This window comes from Phycodurus eques, chromosome 4 (assembly GCF_024500275.1).
Source record: "Phycodurus eques isolate BA_2022a chromosome 4, UOR_Pequ_1.1, whole genome shotgun sequence".
Lineage (NCBI taxonomy): Eukaryota > Metazoa > Chordata > Actinopteri > Syngnathiformes > Syngnathidae > Phycodurus > Phycodurus eques.
This window is the reverse complement of record NC_084528.1, coordinates 29,074,900-29,095,803: the sequence shown is the minus strand read 5'-3', so window position 1 is coordinate 29,095,803 and position 20,904 is coordinate 29,074,900. Positions and strand designations below refer to the sequence as shown.

Genomic DNA, 20,904 nt, shown 5'->3' with positions numbered 1-20,904 from the left:
CAAATTTGAGTTGAAGTGAGACAGGAGGGCTGAATGGGGAAGAGGAGGAGGTATGGTATATAAATAGCTGTTTGTGTTCAGGATGCTTGGACTCATTAGTTAGCCTTTACTGACGAGCTCACGTCTATTTATGTTCACAGCGTTCTGCAGCCCATGGCACGCATATGCACATGTACACATATGCACCTTCGCTTGCCCAAACATGCATTCAATTCTAGCAATTTGTGTTAATGTTCTTTTCTCACAAACATGCATACATGAACAGGAATGGTGATGCATGTTGTGAACATCTATTATATTGTCAATTTAAACTAAAGAAAGCATGTTACCTTGCCACCAGGAGTAGGCTTAAGGAATTAGCAGGAGTTTAGAGTTAATCGGGCCCCAAGTTACCAAGTGAGATTATCTCTACCTACCTGCCTCCATTAGTCATCTCACTGTCCCCATGCACTTGGACTCACTGCCAGCCCCACTACGCAGCTAGAGTCTGTGGAGGTGTGCAATGGAGACGAGCTGGCGAAGACACAGAGACAATCAGCTGTGCTGATTCACGGTTTTACAAGGAGCTCTGCCCTCCTGGCTAAAAAAAACAAGAGAATTCCGCTAAGGCCCAGATATTTGCCCTCAGACCACATGGTCACTCCCAGTATTCAACTCGCTCAGTAAACACATACAGTACACAAATGCCGACATAACGCCAACACGTGCCTTGTTGCAAACAGACCTGCCCCAAACAACATAAAGAATACTTACGACATGAGGGTGGACTGACTATGACAGCCATCAATCCGAAAGTAAATAAGCTATACAACGCTACAATCTTCAAAGTAGTTAATGTGGATACACACATTTAGTGAAAATGGATAATGAAACAGTATTCTAAGGACATTCTACCACATTGATGTCGTTTCTAAGTTGGGTACACAGTTACAAAGTTTTATTTCGGTGTTAACCTAACCAAATCCGGTTCTCAATGAATCAATACACACAGATGGTAGGTGCTCCCGATAGTGTAACATGAACCACCATGGGAAATGAGCGAAGCAGCCCGATTGATTTAGTACGGTCGGCCTGTAAGTGATTCCAAAACCATTTCCGACATCAGCTCAGCCAAAGCCTAGTTGCAAGGACGGTGTGCATCAGAGCATATTGAGGAAGAAGCCTTCCAAACATTGAGCATTTTGTCCAGATATTTTGGATTTATTGGCCAACTACGGTATAACAAAAAATATATAATACCGCAGTATATAGCCATTTGAAAATACAATATTGTATACAAAAGTGAGTAAATTCCTGAGTCATTCACAAGGAAAGGACTGTACATGTGGAGTTTGTTTATTTAGCACAACACAGTAGTAGTCTAACTGCCCAAACGCATCATAACTCCCAAAAGAGGATTAACAGCAGCAAGCTCCTATGGGACCTCAATGACCTCACTCTCACACAGCAGAGCCACAAACATCCTTCAGCATCTGTTCCATGCGCTCAACACTGCTGATTCAGCACAAGAATGAAGACCCCCAGCAACTGAATCCCATCATTGTCATTCCTTAACCTCGCTCTTTACTCTTGCTGCTACTGCTGGGTGCACCACATGAACCCTGACTGCCTCTGCCTCATCCTCCACACGTGATATCTTGCAACTTCATGAAAGATTATCTTATTATATTATATCCAGCAGTATCATCAATGGAAACGACACAATGGAAACGACACTATGTATGTTAGGCACATACATACATACATTTTATATTGTGTGGCAAGTGGGTGTGGGTATTTGAACACAACTCCCCTCTTGGGGTGAAAGCAAGTCAAGCAGAAAATTGCATTCAATAGCAGAGGCATCTTTAAGGCAGCGTGAAGAACAACTGCACTTCAGATAAGTGTCTTGTGGAATAACCGTTATGTAAGATTTAGAGCAGGGGTGCCAAACTCATTTTTTGTCGCAGGCCACATTCTAGTTACGGTTTCCCTCAGAGGGCCGTTATGACTGTGAAAACATAAAAGTCTTTAATCGTTTCATCATATTTAGACACTAGTTTTGGAATGAGAAATCAAGGGTAATGAGGTTTTCAACCATTATTATTGTTTGGTAACACAAACATGCTTGCAATATTTCAACGTTATCATTTATGATATATGAGAATTTCAAATTTTGGTACAGATTTTAACAAGAATCATGGAAGTTGACACACATGATTTGCCTTTGCGGGCCGCATAAAATCATGTGGCGGGCTGGATGTGGCTCCCGGGCCTTGAGTTTGACACCTGTGATTTAGAGTGATAAACCGCCATCAAATGAGTCCACAATAGTTTAATAGAGAATACTGAGTTGAAAATGTGTTGTTGTTGTTTTTTTCCCAACAGGCAATAATCCACACTTATTTACCAAATCCTGAATTATTGCGCTGGATGTCTTGCATGGTGCTAAATGAAATACACACATAAAATAAAATTTAAAAAGTCTTATTTGAGTCTTACAATTGAGTGAAAACATGCACCCCCAACCATGTTTACCCATACAACTCACATTTGAGGTGATGTTCCCTATCAGGCTATAATTTCACTCTGAAAAAATACACAATTCATTGTTATACTTCTAGCAAAATTAAGGTTGAGATGCAATATGCTAAAACAACACCGACTGGATTTGATTTGTAACTTTTACCGCAAATCGAGCGCAGATGTGAGCGGGCTGTGTCGCACCACCGTGCGGCGGCTATTTAAACAATCCGAGTACGAAAATGGCGCCGAATGTGCGACTAAACAAAAATAAACAACAAACCCTTCGCGTCATCATCACCAATACATTCGGACTCACCTTCTGCAGGTTGCGCATTAAAGTGAGGGGGCGGAAAATCGCAAAGAAGGAGCGAAAAAGGAGACAAATCCGGTATTCGGCACGTTCAGAGAAGGAACAATGTTGTGGCGCCACACATGCTTTGTTGTGCTGGAGGTGTCCGACGCTCGTAAAGGGGCGGAGCCTCTCCGAGGCTGCCTCGGACCCGACTGCAAGCACGACCCCGCCACACATGCAAGGTGCACATCAACTCCATAATTGATGCTATTTCGTAGAGAAAAATGTACTGGATTCGCAATAGAATCCATTCACAAATCATACAATTCAGTCCCCCACTAAATATTATAATTGTATGTACTGTATCTATTTTTCCATGAATCTATCCAACCATCGCAATGTCCTGAGCTTCTGCTGGGAAAGGTCAGATGAGGGTATGCACTAAAATGCTAAATGTAAAACTTTTAGCCTGCAGTACATTACAATAGTTATTATAATTAGTATTATTATTATTTACTTTCATACATTTAAAAAATGTGCAATCATCCATGAAGCCATTTTACATACCGCGTCCTCTCATTTGGCTCATGAGTCTGCTGGAGCAGCAAACAAACACAAATTGACACTCAAATTCACACCTCGGGACGAGTTAGGTTCTTCAACTAGCCTGACGTGCGTGTTTTGGATGGGAGGAAGCTAGCATAACCAGAGAAAAGCCACACATGCGTGGGGAGAACACGCAAACTCCACACAGAAAGCCTGGAACCCCCCCACCTCAGAACTGTGAAGTGGCTGAGAAAACAGCATCTTTATAATTGAGATATGACTGTGTAAGTAGTTTTCATTATATACAGTACATAATATAACATTGTCCTTATTTCATTTATTTGCTCATTGTCTATAAATGAAGTGGTTCTGTTTCCTTACAGTGAGCAGTATGCCATCTATTTAGATTTAGTTACCAAATATTTATGTCATACTACCAACGAACATAAAGGCAACACCAGACAAACCATTTGGACACACTCATCCCAAAGGCACTAAAAGGAAGACACACATACTACCAACGTTCAGTTGTAGAGTCCAACCCATCAATCTGAAATTCAAACACAAACAAACACATTCATAAATGTGTGCACACATTCCAGCCGTCTTATTGGAGCCCACCCATCTGCCTGACCCCATTAGGGCCATACGGCTGATAGGCAGCGGGCGGCTGGGACGGGGGGCAGTGAAGGGGTTCATTATTCCCTCTCAAACACCGTCACCTTTGTCTCACAGTGACGAGTTCATGTGCTATGCCCAGCAGTGCCACCAGTTAGCTGTTCAAACAAAGACCTTACCAGTTAAATAGATTGATTCTGTTAATCCAATGAGTCAAAATCGGTCAATCCACTGAGGAAACCCCAAAAATGTATACCTCCAGCACTGCAAGTCACTTTTTTTTTTTCCTTCTTGTAGACTTTAGTCACAGAGTAAAGTGACGCCACATCAGGATGTTGAAAGTGGTGTTAAACATTGACTAATGCGTTCCCGGAAGAGACCCGACTAATCCTGCCCCGATACAGAGGGAAAACTAGTCCTTAGTTTGTTTGTTCCGCTTATCCCACTTGGATGCGTCCAGGTCTGAGAGAGAAAAACAAAAAGGCATATGAAGCAGCGGTGCTGCAGCTGAGTTGCTTAGGAGACTGTCGTGCGCCGGTGCAAGGAGCAGGTGTTGTGCTGTACCCAGGAGAGCAAGCAGAACCAGGAGGGGAGGAGGGCCACTCACAGACCCACAATCCCCTGAGACCACACCAGACTGGAACCACAGACCAACTCGGGCTCACACGCCGGACACACCCTAAAAAAAAAAGTGACGCAGGCTCTCGGGTTTCTTCTTCGTTTGCCCCCCACCACCACCACCACCACCACTCCAAAATGGCACATGTATGATGGTGCAGTGCATCATTCAGCTCCAGCAGAGTGCACAGTGGTGGGGGTGGGGAAGGGACCGTGTTTGTTTGGAACATCTTTATCCCTCTCTGGCTCCATCACTCACTGATTACGTAATAAAGTCTCACACCGCTTCCACCCGAATCATCTCCCTTTGACTTTCAGCACCGCATCCGGGTGCACGTTACACACCATAGAGCGCTTCCCTCCCGCATCTTACGTAAAGCCACACGCCGCTACGAAGAACGCTTGCAAAATATGAATCTTGAGTGCACGCACGGAAGCACGCTCACCGCGGTTTTTGTTTGTGCTCACGCCCTGAGCTCTCACGAGCACTAATGGGATGGCAGCGGCATATCAATATTCATGAGGCACTGTTATATCATGAAGAATTCATAAAGCAGGAATGTTGCTGTCTACAAAGCAGACATCTTTGGTCTGCCCTGCGTTCATGAACTTGCATCAAGCCACAGTTTTTCAAGAAAACGTGTCTTCTCTTAGGTACATTCAGCCATAAAATTAACTTGTTTTAACTAAAGTGCTTATTTATCTAATAAGGGCATATCTGAACTGTATCCCAAAAAAAACCAAAAGTATGTAAAGTAAAGGGCTATTGTTTGGTCTGCTTGGTATTTAAATCAACAACTCTATAAGCAAAAGACACCACTAACCAAATTGTGATGGCCATTTCTGGCCATCTGAGTACATCATCCTCATGTGTCCAGTAGAATTATACTGGATGACAAGTGTGTGCTGCCACCTAGTGCAGAAACAAAAGAGTACACTTATCAAGTGCATGGTGTTGAGACAACAAGTGCACTTGGTATTACTAAAGTGCACTACACTGTGGTACATTACGATATATATCCTTTTTTTTTGTTAGTAACCTGAAAACATTCATTAGGACAGTGCACTAGTGGTTGGCTTATCTGCCTTACAGTTCTGAGGTACAGGGTTCCAACTCTCAGAATGTTCTCGTGAAAAGAAAGCAGAAATAGAAAATAAGAAATGAAAATAATTTTACAATATTTTTATAATATATATATATATAATTACCTAATAATTGAATTTAAAACATAGAAAATATATTATTTACTTTGTTTGGTACTATATGCAATAAATCCCATGTACAAACGGTCTGTAGTGAGGCGTGTGGCAACCATTTTGATCAAATGGTCTCCACAACTGTTGTCTCTTGATAAAAAGATGAAAAGTTGAAACATAAGACATAAATGGCATGCAGCAAGAGTGAGGGAATCCCTCCGCCATTTCCTGGCTGACACAGAGCTGCCAAAGCATTTCGTGAGCGCGTGTTATCGTAAGATAAAGATGTGTTTGCGTCCACATGCCTCGGGGTGATTCGGTGACCCCACCCTCCAAAAATAGTGAAGAAATACCATACTGCAGCTCTTGCATTGAATTACAATGTCCTGACTTGCACCACTGTGTTGCATAAAAACAAGATTTGATATTTGTAACACAAAAGCAGCAACCTCAAATTGGACATTTATGAGACCATATATCACATTTTACAAGGTTAAAAGGTAATGGATACTCACAACATGTTCATGTCGTCCAAGAGAGTGTGACCACATGAAAAAGCAAGAAAGAAGACTGTTAATTGAGCAAACAGACAAACAGTGTAGGCCTGTGTAGCAATACAAATACAAATACAAATGGAGTACAAAATATATTTACATTTGTATCTCATTACACAACAATCAAACGTCTCATGTAACAAAATGTTGCATTGATTGGAATGGGTTACATAGTGCTGGTATACTTTTAAGAACAGTGACGTTACCCAAAGTTATTAAGGTTGAATTAGTAGGCCCATGTCAAAGGTTATAATAATTACTATGATAACAGAAAAAGAACATAAGTACAGTCTGGATACACTTTAAATCGTTAACGCTCACGATAGTGTTTTATACATTTCCGATAAGTACAACAGCAAGTGGTGCTTAGCTTTTAAACAAAGTGCTTGGAGGCAAAATACTTACAACTGGGACGAACCGACAGGATAAACTTCAGTTTAAAAAAAAAAAAAAAAAAAAAAACGTATAAATATCAAGTGTGCATGATGAAGGTTTCGTACCTGAGCGACGACATGTTTGAAAGATGTGTGCGCGCCATCTTTAGTGAGGAGCCACGACATTTTAGTTCCGGTGCTTCCAGGTTTCCACGGGGGCGGTGTCGCAGCCGCAATGACCGACCTGGAGGGTGAAGCTATGGAGTAATTTAATCGTAAACACGACGCTAACTTTTTTTTTTTTTGGAGTCAATTTAAGCGTCTTGCTGCGACAAAGTCACCGCACACATATTATGCTGCCATTAAGTTTGTGACATTAGCACAGGTGAGGGAGTCACTTATGAGGGGAGTCGCGCATGCGCAGTTGAAGGGCTCCGCTCAAACTATGTTCAGTATTGTCACTAGGCAACACACAATTAGCGTGGTTTAATTAGATTTTTTTTTAAACATATATTTTATTATTACATAAATACATAAATGACCAATTATGTTGTAATGTATTATTTGGACGCCAAAACCATGATTATCACACAAAGTTGCAGTATAGTAGTAGAGTATTATCAGGCATTGCAGTGTGGATCCACCCCGCTGGGATTCATACACGCAAACGCGCACGCTGTTTCTGCATCTGGCTGCTTGCAAATGAAGATAAGGGCAACTGTCACTTGACGGACACAGTCAACGAACTGCACTGTACTGAATGTATGTTTGTGGAAAGCTCACCTCGCACGCTGAGATGCACGCTCGTGTGACGTCGTACCGTATCGTAAAAAAAAACAAAAACATTTTAACACGCATGATAAACTTTTTTAAATTATTTTATTTTATTTATTTATTTATTTTGCTTTGCCTCTCCAACCAATCACCTGCCAAAGCAAGCAGGTACGAGTTATTTACGTAACGCGGGTGAACAATAGAGAGGCGTGTGCAAGCCTACCATTAAGTTTTTTTGTTGTTTTTTTTCCAGGAAGAACGTTGAAAAAAGGACGGTGCCTGTTGGCGTGTAAAGTTATGACTTGAACATGGCTGACCAGGGCCCCCTTTTAACATCCTGTATTATCTTTTATTTGTCCATTGGGGCCGCGATATTCCAAATTCTCGAGGAGTCCAACTGGGAGTTGGCCAGGAGCAAATATGATTTCCAAAAAGAACAGGTTTTGAAGAAGTACCCCTGCCTTAGGAAAGAGGATCTGGATGAAATTCTCGAGGTATGGAGCGACAGACGGTTGATTTATAATTAAACAGACAAAACTCACCCAAGGATCATTTAAGTTGAACTAACGAGGTAGAGCTATTTCCACGTGTAATTATTACTCCGTGGTGGGCTAATAAAGCGGTCTAGATAGAGGTTTGTCACATTAAACACTAAAGTGATCCGCAACATAAAGTTCATTTTGTCTTATTTTTATGGTTGAGGATTAAAAAAAAAAAAAAAAAAGCGTGGGGATATTTAAATCGTGGACATGAAGCTACACGTCTTATTCAAATGCTGGAATGTTTGCACAAGGTGTGTCTCGCCTGCATTGGCTCAGAGAAGTTTTAAAGACCTTTTTATTCACACAAACTTCAAACTTGCACATCCGATGGAATCTCGTGCAAGATGTGTCCCACATTCAGCCTGTCCAAAGTTGATCATGTTCAGTTTTGAGAGGAATGAAAATGACAATATTCCTTGTGAAACTAAACTGTATTGCACTCTCTGTTTTGGCCCTCTTATGCTGCTACTAGCCTAAATATTATCTATTTATGTTTGTACAGGCAGCACGGTGAACCAGTGACTAGCACGTCTGCCTCACATTTCTTACATTTATGGTTGGAATCTCCTCTCTTTTGTTTGTGTCCTTGTCAATATGGTATTATGATTTTATTTTTTGTAATACCTTCCAGGTAGTGTCAGATGCTGCAGGTCGAGGTGTGGTCATCAATGGGGACAACCATCGAAACATGTGGGACTGGGGGAACTCTGTCATCTTTGCAGCAACTATTGTCACAACTATTGGTTTGTGTGTCGATTATTCCACCTTCCTGGGCCACCACGCTTGGATTAGTCTTTGACATAAGAACAACTATTTATTTTACATGCAGTGCAAAGAGAAGAGTTGGTTTTTGTCACAATAACATATCTATATAGCGCCAAATGTAAGAACTTGTTCATCCAAAATGAGCTTTCACATGGAAGCAAGATTTTTTTCACCAACGTGGAAAACAGTTGTCTCATTGGGCGTGTGTGCAAAACTATGTTTGGGCTAAATATAGTATGCAATACAGTACAGTTGCAGCATACTGTGTCCCATCCCAAAACACGTTGGATCAATTCATTATTAAGTAGACAACAAAGTTCCCTGACTGACTCCCTCTTTGCATTGAATATGCCACTCATAAGCTGTATGAAAATTAGGAAATAAAACTAATTAGCGCATAATAAGTGAGACATAAACAATCATCTGGTCAGTGTTTACAGCTACTATATCGAAACTCTGCTGCTTTCTACTGATTTTTAGACTTAAACTCATTTGTTATCATCATGCGTGGGTCATTAGTCTAAATACAAGCGGATGTGGGAGGAAGTACCTGGAGAAAACCCAAGCAAGCACGGGGAGAAGATGCAAAAACAGCACAGGCGCATTTTAAAGTAACATATTTCTGGCCTACGCTCTTGGAAGCATACAAATAAGTTAACTTTGTCGATAATAGATGTAACTATAAGGACAAATGACAAAGGCGTAGTGTGAAGGTTCATTCATTTAAAAAAAACAAAAAAGATTGTTACGTGTCACCAAGTTTAAAAGAAACTAACCACTGTAAAATGTCAAAACAACGCTCTGCCTTAATTTGGATAACAAATAACGACGCATGTGTTCGGTTTTGAATGTCAGTCCACATGCTTCAGGCAACTTCCTTCTCCTAATCCGCCTTGTAATTTGAGATTGGTCGAAATAAATGGAGAGAAAAAAAAAAAAGAACCAAAAGAAAGTCAAGGTTAAAGCCGAGTTAATCCTGCGCTGCTTGCTGAACTGAGCTCCCGAGGTACACTGAGCTCTGACAGGACATGCCACTGTCTTGTTACGCTATGCCTGACAGCAGGATGAACTTTGATGGTCGATTTGATGACGGATCACGGCGGACATACAGACCGCCAAACATTCACGCTCATGTTCACATCTAACGGCAATTCAGTCTTCAATTATTGGAATGTAGCATGCAAGAGAGAACAAGCGAGCACGGGCAACGGGGCCAAGATTCAAACCTAGAACCTCAGAACTGTGAGGCAGACGTGCTCACCACGAGAGTACTGTGCTGCCCTACAATATTTGACTAGTTATTATAATAATGTGTTATCAAAATACCTCACATGTCAAGGAAATTTCTCTTTTTTTACTTGAAAGATAGAAAGATTACTTGAATACAATTCCGATAATTGTATTCTCTATGTATCGGGGCACAACAATGCATTTGTGTTGTTGTCGTATTGTTTAGGCTATGGTAATGTGGCCCCAAAGACTAAAGGAGGTCGAGTGTTCTGCATCCTGTACGGTTTGTGCGGCATCCCACTATGTCTGGTATGGATAAGTAAGCTGGGTTCATTCTTTGGAGATCGGGCAAAACGTCTATCTCAGATCCTCATCCGCAAAAACGTGCCAGTGGTAAGTCTCAACGCCCGTGCCGGGATTTAGATATTAAGTGTCAAGAAGTTTGGAAATCCCATCAGGATATTTATCTTTAATTTTGTCTTCTTTTTTTTTTTCCCCCCCCATTTCAGAAACGTGTACAGCTTATCTGCACAGTTATATTCCTGTTATGGGGACTCTTCGTGCACCTGGTGATCCCGCCGCTCCTTTTCATGTCGCTGGAAGGATGGAGCTACTTGGAAGGCTTCTACTTTTCTTTCATCACCCTCACAACTGTCGGCTTCGGAGATTACGTGGCAGGTAGACTTTATATTTTCATCGTAGCTTCCTCTTTAATGTAGTTTGAGCGTGCACATTCTGTGATTTAACACACGCACGTTGATTTCAGGTGTGAATCCAAATATTGAGTACCCGAGGCTATACCGAGTGTTTGTGGAGATATGGATCTACATGGGCCTGGCTTGGCTGTCTCTGTTCTTCGGCTGGAATGTAAACATGGTCGTGGAAGCGCACAAGGTGTTGAAGAAACGACGACACAAACGCCGACCCTTCCAGGATGACGAACCTCAGCCTGAAGAGGACACGCCCAAGTCGGACACGCCCAGGCCGAGCGTTATCGATATTTTTAGCTTCTTATCGGACAAAGAGGAAGACTACAGCACTGTTATCAAGGAGATTGGAATGGCGGCAAAACCAAGTTCCATTGACGTTTTCAGTCGCTCCAAGAGCTGCAGTGACATCTTGACCACCAACATCGAGATGCTGGACCACTCGCCGCGGCACAGATGCCTGATGAGCATCAGTGAAGTATTTATGAATCCAAAGAACAACGACTGCCAAGAAAAAGAGAATCAGTCTCTTTTACAAGAAGACTCGACAACGGGAGAACCAGCAGAGTGTGCGGGAACCGATGAAACACTCAAGGAAGTCAACGGGACAAATGATTCACCAAATGTTGGCATGTCATTTACTGTGCCAGCCGTAGGAAGAATCCAAGAAGAAAATGCACAACCAAGTAATGGTGTGACCCGGTTTACAATTTCTAAAGTACAAGAGGAAGATGCATTACTCAATAAGGATGAAAATGGGTAAAGTTGAATATAAGAAATACCATGAACTGTTCTGCATGGTTTGAGGAAATAATGCAGTATAAGTATTGATATTATAACAGAGACAATATGCAGTTGGTCCTAATCTGTGCTGTGGTTCATAACAACGGTGCTTGGTGGGGTTGAGGTCAGGGTTGAAATTCTTCTACACCACACTGATGTATGTTGGGATTTGAATGATAAACCTGCCATATCATCTTGTTACATTTCATGGCTAAGTGATACTTCGGACTTTAATTGCAGTGTATTTCATACTTTCTTGAATTAGTTTTCTCTTCATTCTTCCAAATTACTGTTTGTATTTGCATCTCACACTAAATTACATCAAGTGCTGTCAACATATATATTTACAGACAACCTAAAATCCGTGTATGTAATTTTTCGAATTTCTGTTTCTTTATTGAATTATTGTTCAAGGCCCCACTTTTTCTCGAATGCCATTTTTCAAGCTAAATCACAGCATAAAGCTTTATGAAACACCGATCCAATGAGCAGCTTCCCTTCGTAGATCGTAGCAACGGATGAGCCCATAATCACATGACCATCATCGGCATACACCTGCGTCACCACTGGCTCCTCGGAAAGAATGTTCTGGATGCGAAGGACCTGGAGAACACAGCATCATGGGAAATAGAAAGAAATAGGGAATCTGATATGGATGCCGACACGTCACATTTTCAGTGAGTTTCCTAATGAAAGAAGCGTGACGAGACAAACCTCTGATCCCGGTGGGTTTTTGGGGTCGAATTGGAAAATTCTCAACACGTTGGGGTGGCAGCCCAACCACAGGTCACCAGTTTTCCCGTCGACTTCGATGTTGTCACAAAGTGAACCCAAAGCCACAGACTGGTGAAATTGTCGACGATAAAAGTAGAATGAAACATACGTTTATTAATCACAAGGCATTATCTAATTTGTTATTTACATAAATATCCTGATTTTTAAAATATTTTTAAATAATATAACATCTCTTAGAATACATAAATACTATTCTTATTATTTAAATTTACCTTGACAGAGGCCAATGCATTGTCTTCTTTCCGCTCCAACAAATGTACATTATGGGCAAATAAATCCGCCACATATATATGCCTATAAATAAAAAATGAGGGAAAAAATATCTTTAGCATCTTGATATTCATATGTAAATACACAACTCTTAAAGAACTCCCTAACCTTTTGTCTGGTGAGATATTGATCCCATTAGCAAAGTAATATCCCTCAGAGACCACTTTGACCATCTCTGTACTGTAATAAACAACATTAGTCAAAGGTTGACCCAGAAGAGGCTCCACAACACTTTTCAGGAGTTCATCTGAAAAGTAGTGATCATTGGTGGCATAGAAACAGTCCACACCCAAAGCCACGATATCATTCACACTTGGGAAGAAAAAAGAGAGGAAAAAAAAGTTACCGATTATAAGTGATATAGAGAACATTTTGTAAACATCCGCTGTAGCCTTGCAGTACCTGTGAAGAAGTTTATGTTTGAAGGTCTTCAGATGCAAAAGGGAAAATCCCCTCTCATCAAATTGAAACAACTCTACTTGGCTCTTGTGGTGAGGATGATTCACAACAAACAAGTACACCGTGCCATCTAAAGATGATGAGGGGAAAACAGTATGAGCGACATCACTGACGTATGCATTTGTTTATGTGTAAAAAGAGGATGGCCATGCATTGATTTAAATGTCAGACAACAGGCCACAGTCATTATACAGTGGTAAATGTGTTTTACACTTTTAAATGCTTTACATTTGTTTTAAAAGCGTGTGAAAGAATATTAAACTGACTGGGCCAACAGCAGACGGTCTCCAAAACGTTTTATGCATATACTCAACAATGCTTGCATGCAAAGTGGGAAAAAAAACAAAAAAAATCCTCTATCGTTGTGTTTCATCCATTTTCTGAGCCGCTTCTCCTCGCCAGGGTCGCGGGCGTGCTGGAGCCTATCCCAGCTGGCAGGAGGCGGGGTACACCCTGAACTGGTTGCCAGCCAATCGCAGGGCACATAGAAACAAACAACCATTCGCACGCACAGTCCCACTATGGGCAATTTATAGTCTCCAATTAATGCATGTCTTTGGGATGTGGGAGGAAACCGGAGTGCCCGGAGAAAACCCACGCAGGCACGGGGAGAACATGCAAACTCCACACAGGCGGGGCCGGGGATTGAACCCAGGGTCCTCAGAACTGTGAGGCTGACGCTCTAACCAGTCGGCCACTGTTGTGTTGTCAAATAAATTGTGGTCACACGGTATTACAAAAGGTCAACGAATGCAATTCAAAGCAGGACGGCTCATACTAGTCGGGTCTGTGTAGACACTGATGCCGTGAGGGTTGAACGTCTCCAGGTCAAAGTTCCTCGATATGGGCAGCTCCACTGGCTCCATGTCAGACTCTTTTAGATTGAGGAGGAAGATCTTACCAAGAGCGTCAGAGGATGGCACTCCAGGATACTTTAAACCCTGGCAATGTTGACAATATGCAGGGAGACATCATTAATTTATGACTGGGAGTATGAAATTGTCTCCCAGGTCAACGCACGAACAGCCGAAGAGACTGGAGCCCAAGTTGTGTTCACTATGTATGTGTACGGTGTGTTGTGTCGGTCATCTGGAGTAAAAGTCACGTGACCTCATACTGTAAGAGCAGTCAGCACACACAGACACACACATCATGTGTGTTGTCTCCACATTTTAAAAATCTGTTAAGATGCGAAACATCTGTATGAATAAATATCTCACTTTTGATATCCACTTGAAAGATCCACAGGGTCAGATGGTAAAGTAGTCGGAAACATTACAGGACACCGACGTGACATCAGCAGGCATTGTCCTGATATCCTCTTGGCTCGGTATCAGGAAAGGTTCAAATAAGGGCAATGACCTCGCTGTGGTTCCGTGTTCGGTGGGAGCAGGTCCAAGCCACCCTTTGTTTTAAGCGAGTGAGCCCTCTTTATGTTCGACATGAATGGTTAAGAATGGGACACAAGCTGACAAGGATCTTTCTAAGACCGGGGTCAGCCAAAAATATCATGGTCCTTAACCATGATCAGCTGGCTTTCTAGAGGCAGAAGACCAGCCCAAGGGCACACAGTATACAGATACCCGTGTGCAAAATCCTTCTAAACTCAGAAGAACATTAAAACATAAAAGACAAATATACTATTCAGTACAGGTCCAATTCAACTTACAGTGCTGATAAAAGCGAGTCCATCTCCAAAGACAGTTATATCCTCGGAACCATGACCTAAAATAAAATGCTCTCTTTAATTGCATGCCTAAGGAGTACGCAGTTGTCCGATTTTCACTTGTTCTTACTCAGATTTTTGAGAAGTACACAGTTGGGGAGATGATTCTTGACTGGTTCTCGAGACGCAAGATACATTTTCCTGCGATGTTTGCAAGGGAGACGTCAGTGATAGTGCATAAACGTAGAGAAATACAAAATACAAATGTACTGTATATGCCAAAAGTGAATGCTGCTCACCTCACATTGACCATCCTCTCGCCAAGGAGCAAATAAAACAATGTTATAGACACTGAGACGAAGCTCAGTGTTTCCATGTTTAAATTACACAGCAAGCTGTACAAAAGACAGCAAACTATTGAATCGTCAGCCGGATAAATATACTCGGCTTAACCAATACAATTTGAACAAAGAGAGAGAGTAAATAAACAGAGGAATGGCTGACGCCTGGTTTATCTGCCTGCTAGTCAGGTTTGATATAATGGCTGTAGGATTTATGCCAGGAATTTAAAACTGTGGTCTTGTGTCTAAAAATGAGTAAACCAAGATCGCAAGGGACTTTTTCTTTTGACTATGACTGGAAACTGACAGCTGATCAGCACAGGATCAATATTATGGCTTGACAATGACCTGGGATACACTTTACAAACTGGAGTACAGTAAATACAAAAACCACCAAAGGTCCTTTTTGTTTTTATTTCAACATGACAGTTGCAAGAGTAGTAGTAAAATAAGGGAATGGAAACACATACCTTTTAATCAACAATTTAGCACGGAATACATTAAACCAATTGACCTTCTGCTTTTACTATTGTACCTAAAAAAATAAATAAATAAAAAATAATGAAGAAAATGTTTTTCAAATTTCAAATCGTTGGGGTTGCTTTGACAGAACTAGTGAATGAATTCTCATTCTGAACAGTAAATAAATGCCGGGGATTTCAAAGAGTTTGTATTGAATTGTAAATTTTGACAGGAGGATCCAAAATAAACCTCCACGGTTGGTATAAGGGTGTAAACCCTGACAATTATCGAACCTAAATCAAATGATTAATTTGACATGAGTGAATGAGTAGTTAGCGCTTGCGCCTCACAGTTCTGTGGTTTGGGGTTTGAATCCCGTGTGCCTCAGCGCTGCTTCAATGGCCTTTTGAAAATGACTAAATAAATTCAACTGCTGAAGCATGATGGCTGATGACATTCAAGAGAATTACTCAAGAAGTCTCCCAAAAACTGTTGCATTTTAGATGAGCATAAGAAAAAAAGATGATGGCCATCTCTTCGGATATATATTAAAATTATATGCGCGTGTGTGTGTGTTCGCTTTCGAGTCTGACAATTTCCTCTGCTTGCCCTCTGGTGTCCTTTTCAGGAAATGCATGCAATTTCTGCCTTCCCGTCTGGAATTCACGAGACGACTTATGACAAGCAACAGGCAGTGATGCACCAAACTTCATTTGAAAAACTTTTACAGTACAAATGTTGGACCAAAAGATGTCCTTTGTAGTGTTCTAATATACAATTCTGTAGTAGCTTATTCATCTATTTTTCCATAGATCAATTTTCTATTGGATTTGTGCGCTTTGGTTGCAGGTTAGCTGGGACCTATCCCAGCAGACTTTGGATGAGCTGGACTGGTTTCCAGTCAATCACACGGCAAACAGCTTCTTTAAAAAAAATAAAATAAAAAAAAAAATAAAAATAAAAATAAAAAAAGATCCACCACAGCTTATAAAACTTTTACCGCCACTAAAAATGAATGTAATGTTAACGATCCAACAAACTATTTATCAGAGGATTCAAACAAATCCTCTTCATACTCAATTTGTGTCTCCACCTGCTCCAAATCGCAGCATAAGGCTTTATGAAATACGGATCCAATGATCAGTTTCCCTCCATAGGTCGTAGCTACCGAGGAGCCAATAATCACGTGACCATCATCGGCATACACCTGCGTCACCACGGGCTCGTCCGAATGAATGTTCTGAATGGAGATGACCTGAAGGAAACAACATCACAGGAGATATATATATCCAAATATCTAGATGAATAATAGTTTGTGAATGAATGAATGAATTGGAATTTGATATGTGTTGAGAGTAGCATCCTTGATGAGTTTTCGCATACAAACCTCTGATCCGGGTGGATCTTGGAGGTCATACATGACGGCTTTCCATCCGTTGGGGTGGCAGCCTAACCACAGGTCACCTGTTTTAGGGTCAACTTCAATGTTGTCGCAGAGTGAACCCACGGCCACAGACTGGTGACATCGTAAGACAAAATTAAACGTTATCCACTTTGTCTGAATGGGCTACCTGAGTTATTTGTATTATGTAAAAAAATAATAATAAATTCTGAAGCTCTCGTAACCATCAAAATAACTGAGAAAATTTTCCTCCAGATTTTGCACTTCATTACCTTCACGGAGACCAATGCATTATCTTCTTTCCTCTCCAGCACATGCACATTATGGTCAAGTAGATCCGCCACATAAATATACCTATTAATAGCAGAAAATCAATGTTTAATTCATGACAAATAATTAGTACAAATAAAATCATGACCAAGATGCAAAGCGCTTGCTAACTTGCCCAACCTTTTGTCCGGTGAGATGTTGATGCCGTTTGCAAAGTAATATCCTTCAGAGACCACTTTGACCGTCTCTGCACTGTAGTAGACAACGTTGGACCAAGGTTGACCCAGGATAGGCTCCACAATCGTTTTAAGGAGTTTATGAGAAAAATAGTGATCATTGGTGGCATAGAAATGATCCACTCCTAAAGCCACAATATCATTCAGACTAGAAAAACATGGAGAAAACAAACTGATTATTTGTTTGATTGTAAGGAATACATAGTTATGTTTTGACATCTGAGCTGTCATCTGTGTTTAAGGTTCGCACGAGCTGTAGCTTATAAGCAGCGTTTCCCCGACCTTAACACATTCACTGCCATTGACGGCTTTAGAAGTCAAATATCCATGCTAACTGGAAAGGCTGGTGGTGATTGAGCCGAGGTACATATTTTACAACTCATAGCACATCACCGAATAAAAATATCAAAAGAAGGCGACAAAGTTGAATTTATGTATCTTCTGCCATCTAGTGGAAGAGTATTTAATAGAGCTGCCTGTCGCTATTTGCCACTGGTGTAGCTAGATGGAGAAAGATTAATTTTGTGGTGAACAAATGATAACTTGGGAATCACTGGTTTATGGCGTGCCATTCGTAAGTATTGGGATTCTGCGTTTCCATAGATGTTCTTCTTATAGACTTTCTGGGTCTTTGCACAGATATTTCCTAAAATTGAGTGATATCTTCCATTTTAGATTGTGATAAAAAAAAAAAAAGTATCTCTCTTTCTTAAACTTCTTGAGATCGTTTGAGCAAGAATTGGCTTTGTTATTAAATAAGACTGCAAAATGATGCAATTTTTTTGCGACACTGTTTATGTCACAAAGTTGAACCCCTAAAATCAAACATTCCTGAGATTGTACAACTCGGAATAAATAATACACCTCTGAAATTGTGCCAAACGTTTGGAGTTCACCCTCGTGCCTGATATCATGTGAGACGTAACGAGAGCTAAGGCAGAGTGGTTTGTTATTTTTACATTTCAAAATTAAAATGTTCAAAGACGACGTGTGAGGCGCAGCAGCTTCTGCATTATACATTCACCAATCATTTTAAGTTTAAATTTAAGTTCAAACTAAATGTTCTATTATTCTTAATCGCAGTGGGTAACGTTTCCCCCCCCCCCACACATAGGACAGCTATGAGTGTTAAAGTTACTTATAACACTGTCTTTATAGTTATTTAGGGTTTTATTATGGTGACAGTTTTCCCCATGAACAGAATAGAATATTTCCAAAACTACCCATTAGGAGATTACCCACCCTCATTGAATAGTGTTTGACCTTACAGATTCCATGGTAATACAAGTTAAACATGAATAAAAATATATAAAAATGAGAAGGCCTTGAATGGTGTACCTATTAAGAAGTTTGTGTTTGAAGGTCTTTAGATGCAACAGGGAGAATTCCTCTTCAACAAATTTAAATAACTCTACTTGGCTTTTGAGGTGAGGATGATTCACAACAAAGAGGTACACTGTGCCATCTGAAAAACAGACCAAGCATTGTGTTAATATAGAATTGGCGACAGGGTGTAATTGTGTTAAAGGGAGGACAGACGCGGCTTCAAAGGCCTTCATGACATCCACCAAGCATCATGTGTTGTTACTTTGGGGGCAGAATACACCATTCGTGAAATGAAACCACACCTTTGCCCATCAGATTAAGCAGAAAATGGATACAGTAAAGTACTGCATTGGACATCATATTAGGATGCATATCTAAAGATAAGTTAGCTGACAGAACAGACACACCCAGGGTAAGGTTTTGCAGAATATTGGATTGGTAACAGGTTTTTACACATGCTTAACGTATCAACTCCCATGCCAACAGCTGGTTTTGGAAAAAAGAAAAAAAAGAAAAAAGAAATCATCAAGTGCTATTGTTCTCAAGATGAATCTTGAGAACTTTTCTTTTTCTTTTCATATTTATGAATGCGATGCACGACTGGCTCGTACCGGTTGGGTCTGTGTAGACGCTGATGCCGTGTGGGTTGAACGTCTCCAGGTCGAAGTTTCTCGGCATGCGCAGCTCCGTCGGCCTCAGCAGAGAGTGTTTTAGATCAAGGAGAAAGATCTTTCCGGGCGCATCGGAAGACATGATCCCTGTGTACTTTAGACCCTGCGAGTACAAGGACAAAAATGATGACCGGCTTGTGATCTGATCCTATCCCCGCGGACCGATCGCAGCTCCGTTTTCCCATTGGGGAAAAAAACAAAAATAGGTAGTAACCATAATTACTGTTAAAAAGTGAACCGCTGAGCTCATTTCCATGCGATTGCTAACCAAAACAGCAGCACATACCAAAACATGCAAGCATTCTTTCAGCCGGGGAATTAAAGGGAAGTCTTACCTGCATGTTGTTAACATAGCGATCCCCACTCTGTCCCGCACATGCCCATAACCATAAGGCGGCCAACTGAACCAAATATTGTGTTTGGGAATTGATGTTGGATGTATTAAGCGGCATTAGTCAGCCACTTTGCAAAATGGAAAAAAAGGCAGAAGAGAACCGCAGAGGAGGGGGATCGTTGGCGAAATCCAAATTTCTTATCACTGCTACACTTGGAAGTCACCCTATCAACATTCATTACATACACAGTACGAATGCAATGGCTCTTATATTGTGCAACTTGTTTTTCTTTTTTAAATTGTTTATTCAAAAAAAAGTTTCGAGTCAAATGCTTACAGTGCTGACAAAGGCGAGCCCATCCCCAAAGACAGTGATATCCTCTGAACCGTCGTCTGTGAGAAGAGCACATTTAACCATTTATTCCTTGTGGAATAATAAGAATAATAATGTTGACTTGGGCTTGCTTACTCAGATTCTTCAGTGGAACACAATTGGGGAGGTGATTCTTGAGCAGCTCTCGAGAAGCGAGGGCCCTCTTCCTTTTATTGTTTACGAACGATAAGGTTAGGAAAGAGCACATTACTATATGATTGAACGGTGGAAGTGTGGTTTACCTTAAGCTGACGATCCTCTCCCCGAGTAGCACAGATAACACCGCCACAGCAAGTGCGATGAGGCCACACGTGCCCATGTTTAAAACCGCACGGCAGCTTTGGCAAAGTGCAGCACACTTTTGGGAACCTTTCAACTAACACACAAAGTTACAAGCAGACGACAGGGAGTGCCAAAGAAGACACGGCAAGGGTTGCCTTCAAGTTCTGCTTGGAGAGAAAAAAAAATATTACAAGGCAGAGTACCACCGTTCGGGATGTTTAATTGGATTTATTTAAATATGAACAGAAGTGAAGATACATTATAGCTTGCTGCACTTTGCCACCCGGTGAAAAATCCACTGAACTGTTTTAACAAATGTTAGGTCTGTAATTTCCCACGTGTTAGACGTACCTGAATGCAGCATCGCCTCGAACAGGAAACCGGAAACATTTCGCCCGCGATTTATTTTTTTTATCAGTTAAAAAATGATTTACTTTTCGCATTACTGTGTTTCATAGAACACATTTATTGCTGTAAATTTAATAGAGGTATGGCTAAAAGCTTTGACATCG

The 20,904-nt window shown here is 41.0% G+C and overlaps 4 protein-coding genes across 20 annotated transcripts in view; 1 reads left to right on the top strand and 3 right to left on the bottom strand.

The window, feature by feature from the left end:
• The window catches only part of LOC133401760 (uncharacterized), a 33,007-nt gene extending 26,687 nt beyond the window's left edge, over positions 1-6,320 (bottom strand). For 13 of the 15 annotated variants that reach the window (XM_061675112.1, XM_061675124.1, XM_061675126.1 and 10 more), the window contains exons 1-2: positions 6,292-6,320; positions 5,404-5,492 (exon numbers count right to left, since the gene is read on the bottom strand). In XM_061675112.1, coding sequence (XP_061531096.1) covers positions 5,404-5,492; positions 6,292-6,302 — 100 coding nt within the window. In that variant the 5' untranslated portion in view covers positions 6,303-6,320. Of the gene's footprint in view, positions 1-2,821; positions 2,990-4,140; positions 4,486-5,403; positions 5,493-6,291 lie in introns of those variants that run through there. The other 2 variants (XM_061675120.1, XM_061675119.1) reach the window with 2 other exon arrangements.
• Positions 6,321-7,487: 1,167 nt separating this feature from the next.
• LOC133401762 (potassium channel subfamily K member 5-like) lies at positions 7,488-11,888 on the top strand. 2 transcript variants are annotated; one of them, XM_061675128.1, is made up of 6 exons: positions 7,488-7,646; positions 7,732-7,972; positions 8,652-8,763; positions 10,242-10,408; positions 10,525-10,693; positions 10,782-11,888. In XM_061675128.1, exons 2-6 carry the CDS (start codon positions 7,787-7,789, stop codon positions 11,483-11,485), a joined length of 1,338 nt encoding a protein of 445 aa, XP_061531112.1. In that variant the 5' UTR covers positions 7,488-7,646; positions 7,732-7,786; the 3' UTR covers positions 11,486-11,888. The 2 variants fall into 2 exon arrangements, with proteins under 2 accessions (XP_061531112.1, XP_061531113.1); XM_061675129.1 differs by lacking the exon at positions 7,488-7,646 and adding an exon at positions 8,523-8,576 and having other exon boundaries at positions 7,883-7,972.
• On the bottom strand, positions 11,839-15,074 carry LOC133401765 (serum paraoxonase/arylesterase 2-like). Its single transcript, XM_061675131.1, has 9 exons — positions 14,995-15,074; positions 14,826-14,896; positions 14,699-14,754; positions 13,808-13,970; positions 12,973-13,099; positions 12,679-12,882; positions 12,513-12,594; positions 12,220-12,348; positions 11,839-12,108 (listed from the first exon to the last, which is right to left on the bottom strand). Exons 1-9 carry the CDS (start codon positions 15,069-15,071, stop codon positions 11,947-11,949), a joined length of 1,071 nt encoding a protein of 356 aa, XP_061531115.1. The 5' UTR covers positions 15,072-15,074; the 3' UTR covers positions 11,839-11,946.
• A 361-nt stretch (positions 15,075-15,435) lies between these two features.
• Positions 15,436-20,550, bottom strand: LOC133401759 (serum paraoxonase/arylesterase 2-like). Of its 2 annotated transcripts, XM_061675110.1 has the most exons (9): positions 20,353-20,550; positions 20,207-20,277; positions 20,075-20,130; positions 19,344-19,506; positions 18,745-18,871; positions 17,351-17,554; positions 17,173-17,254; positions 16,886-17,014; positions 15,436-16,753 (listed from the first exon to the last, which is right to left on the bottom strand). In XM_061675110.1, the coding sequence occupies exons 1-9, from the start codon at positions 20,427-20,429 to the stop codon at positions 16,538-16,540; spliced, it is 1,125 nt and encodes a 374-aa protein (XP_061531094.1). In that variant the 5' UTR covers positions 20,430-20,550; the 3' UTR covers positions 15,436-16,537. The 2 variants fall into 2 exon arrangements, with proteins under 2 accessions (XP_061531094.1, XP_061531095.1); XM_061675111.1 differs by lacking the exon at positions 20,353-20,550 and having other exon boundaries at positions 19,739-20,130; positions 20,207-20,250.
• Positions 20,551-20,904: the final 354 nt, after the last annotated feature.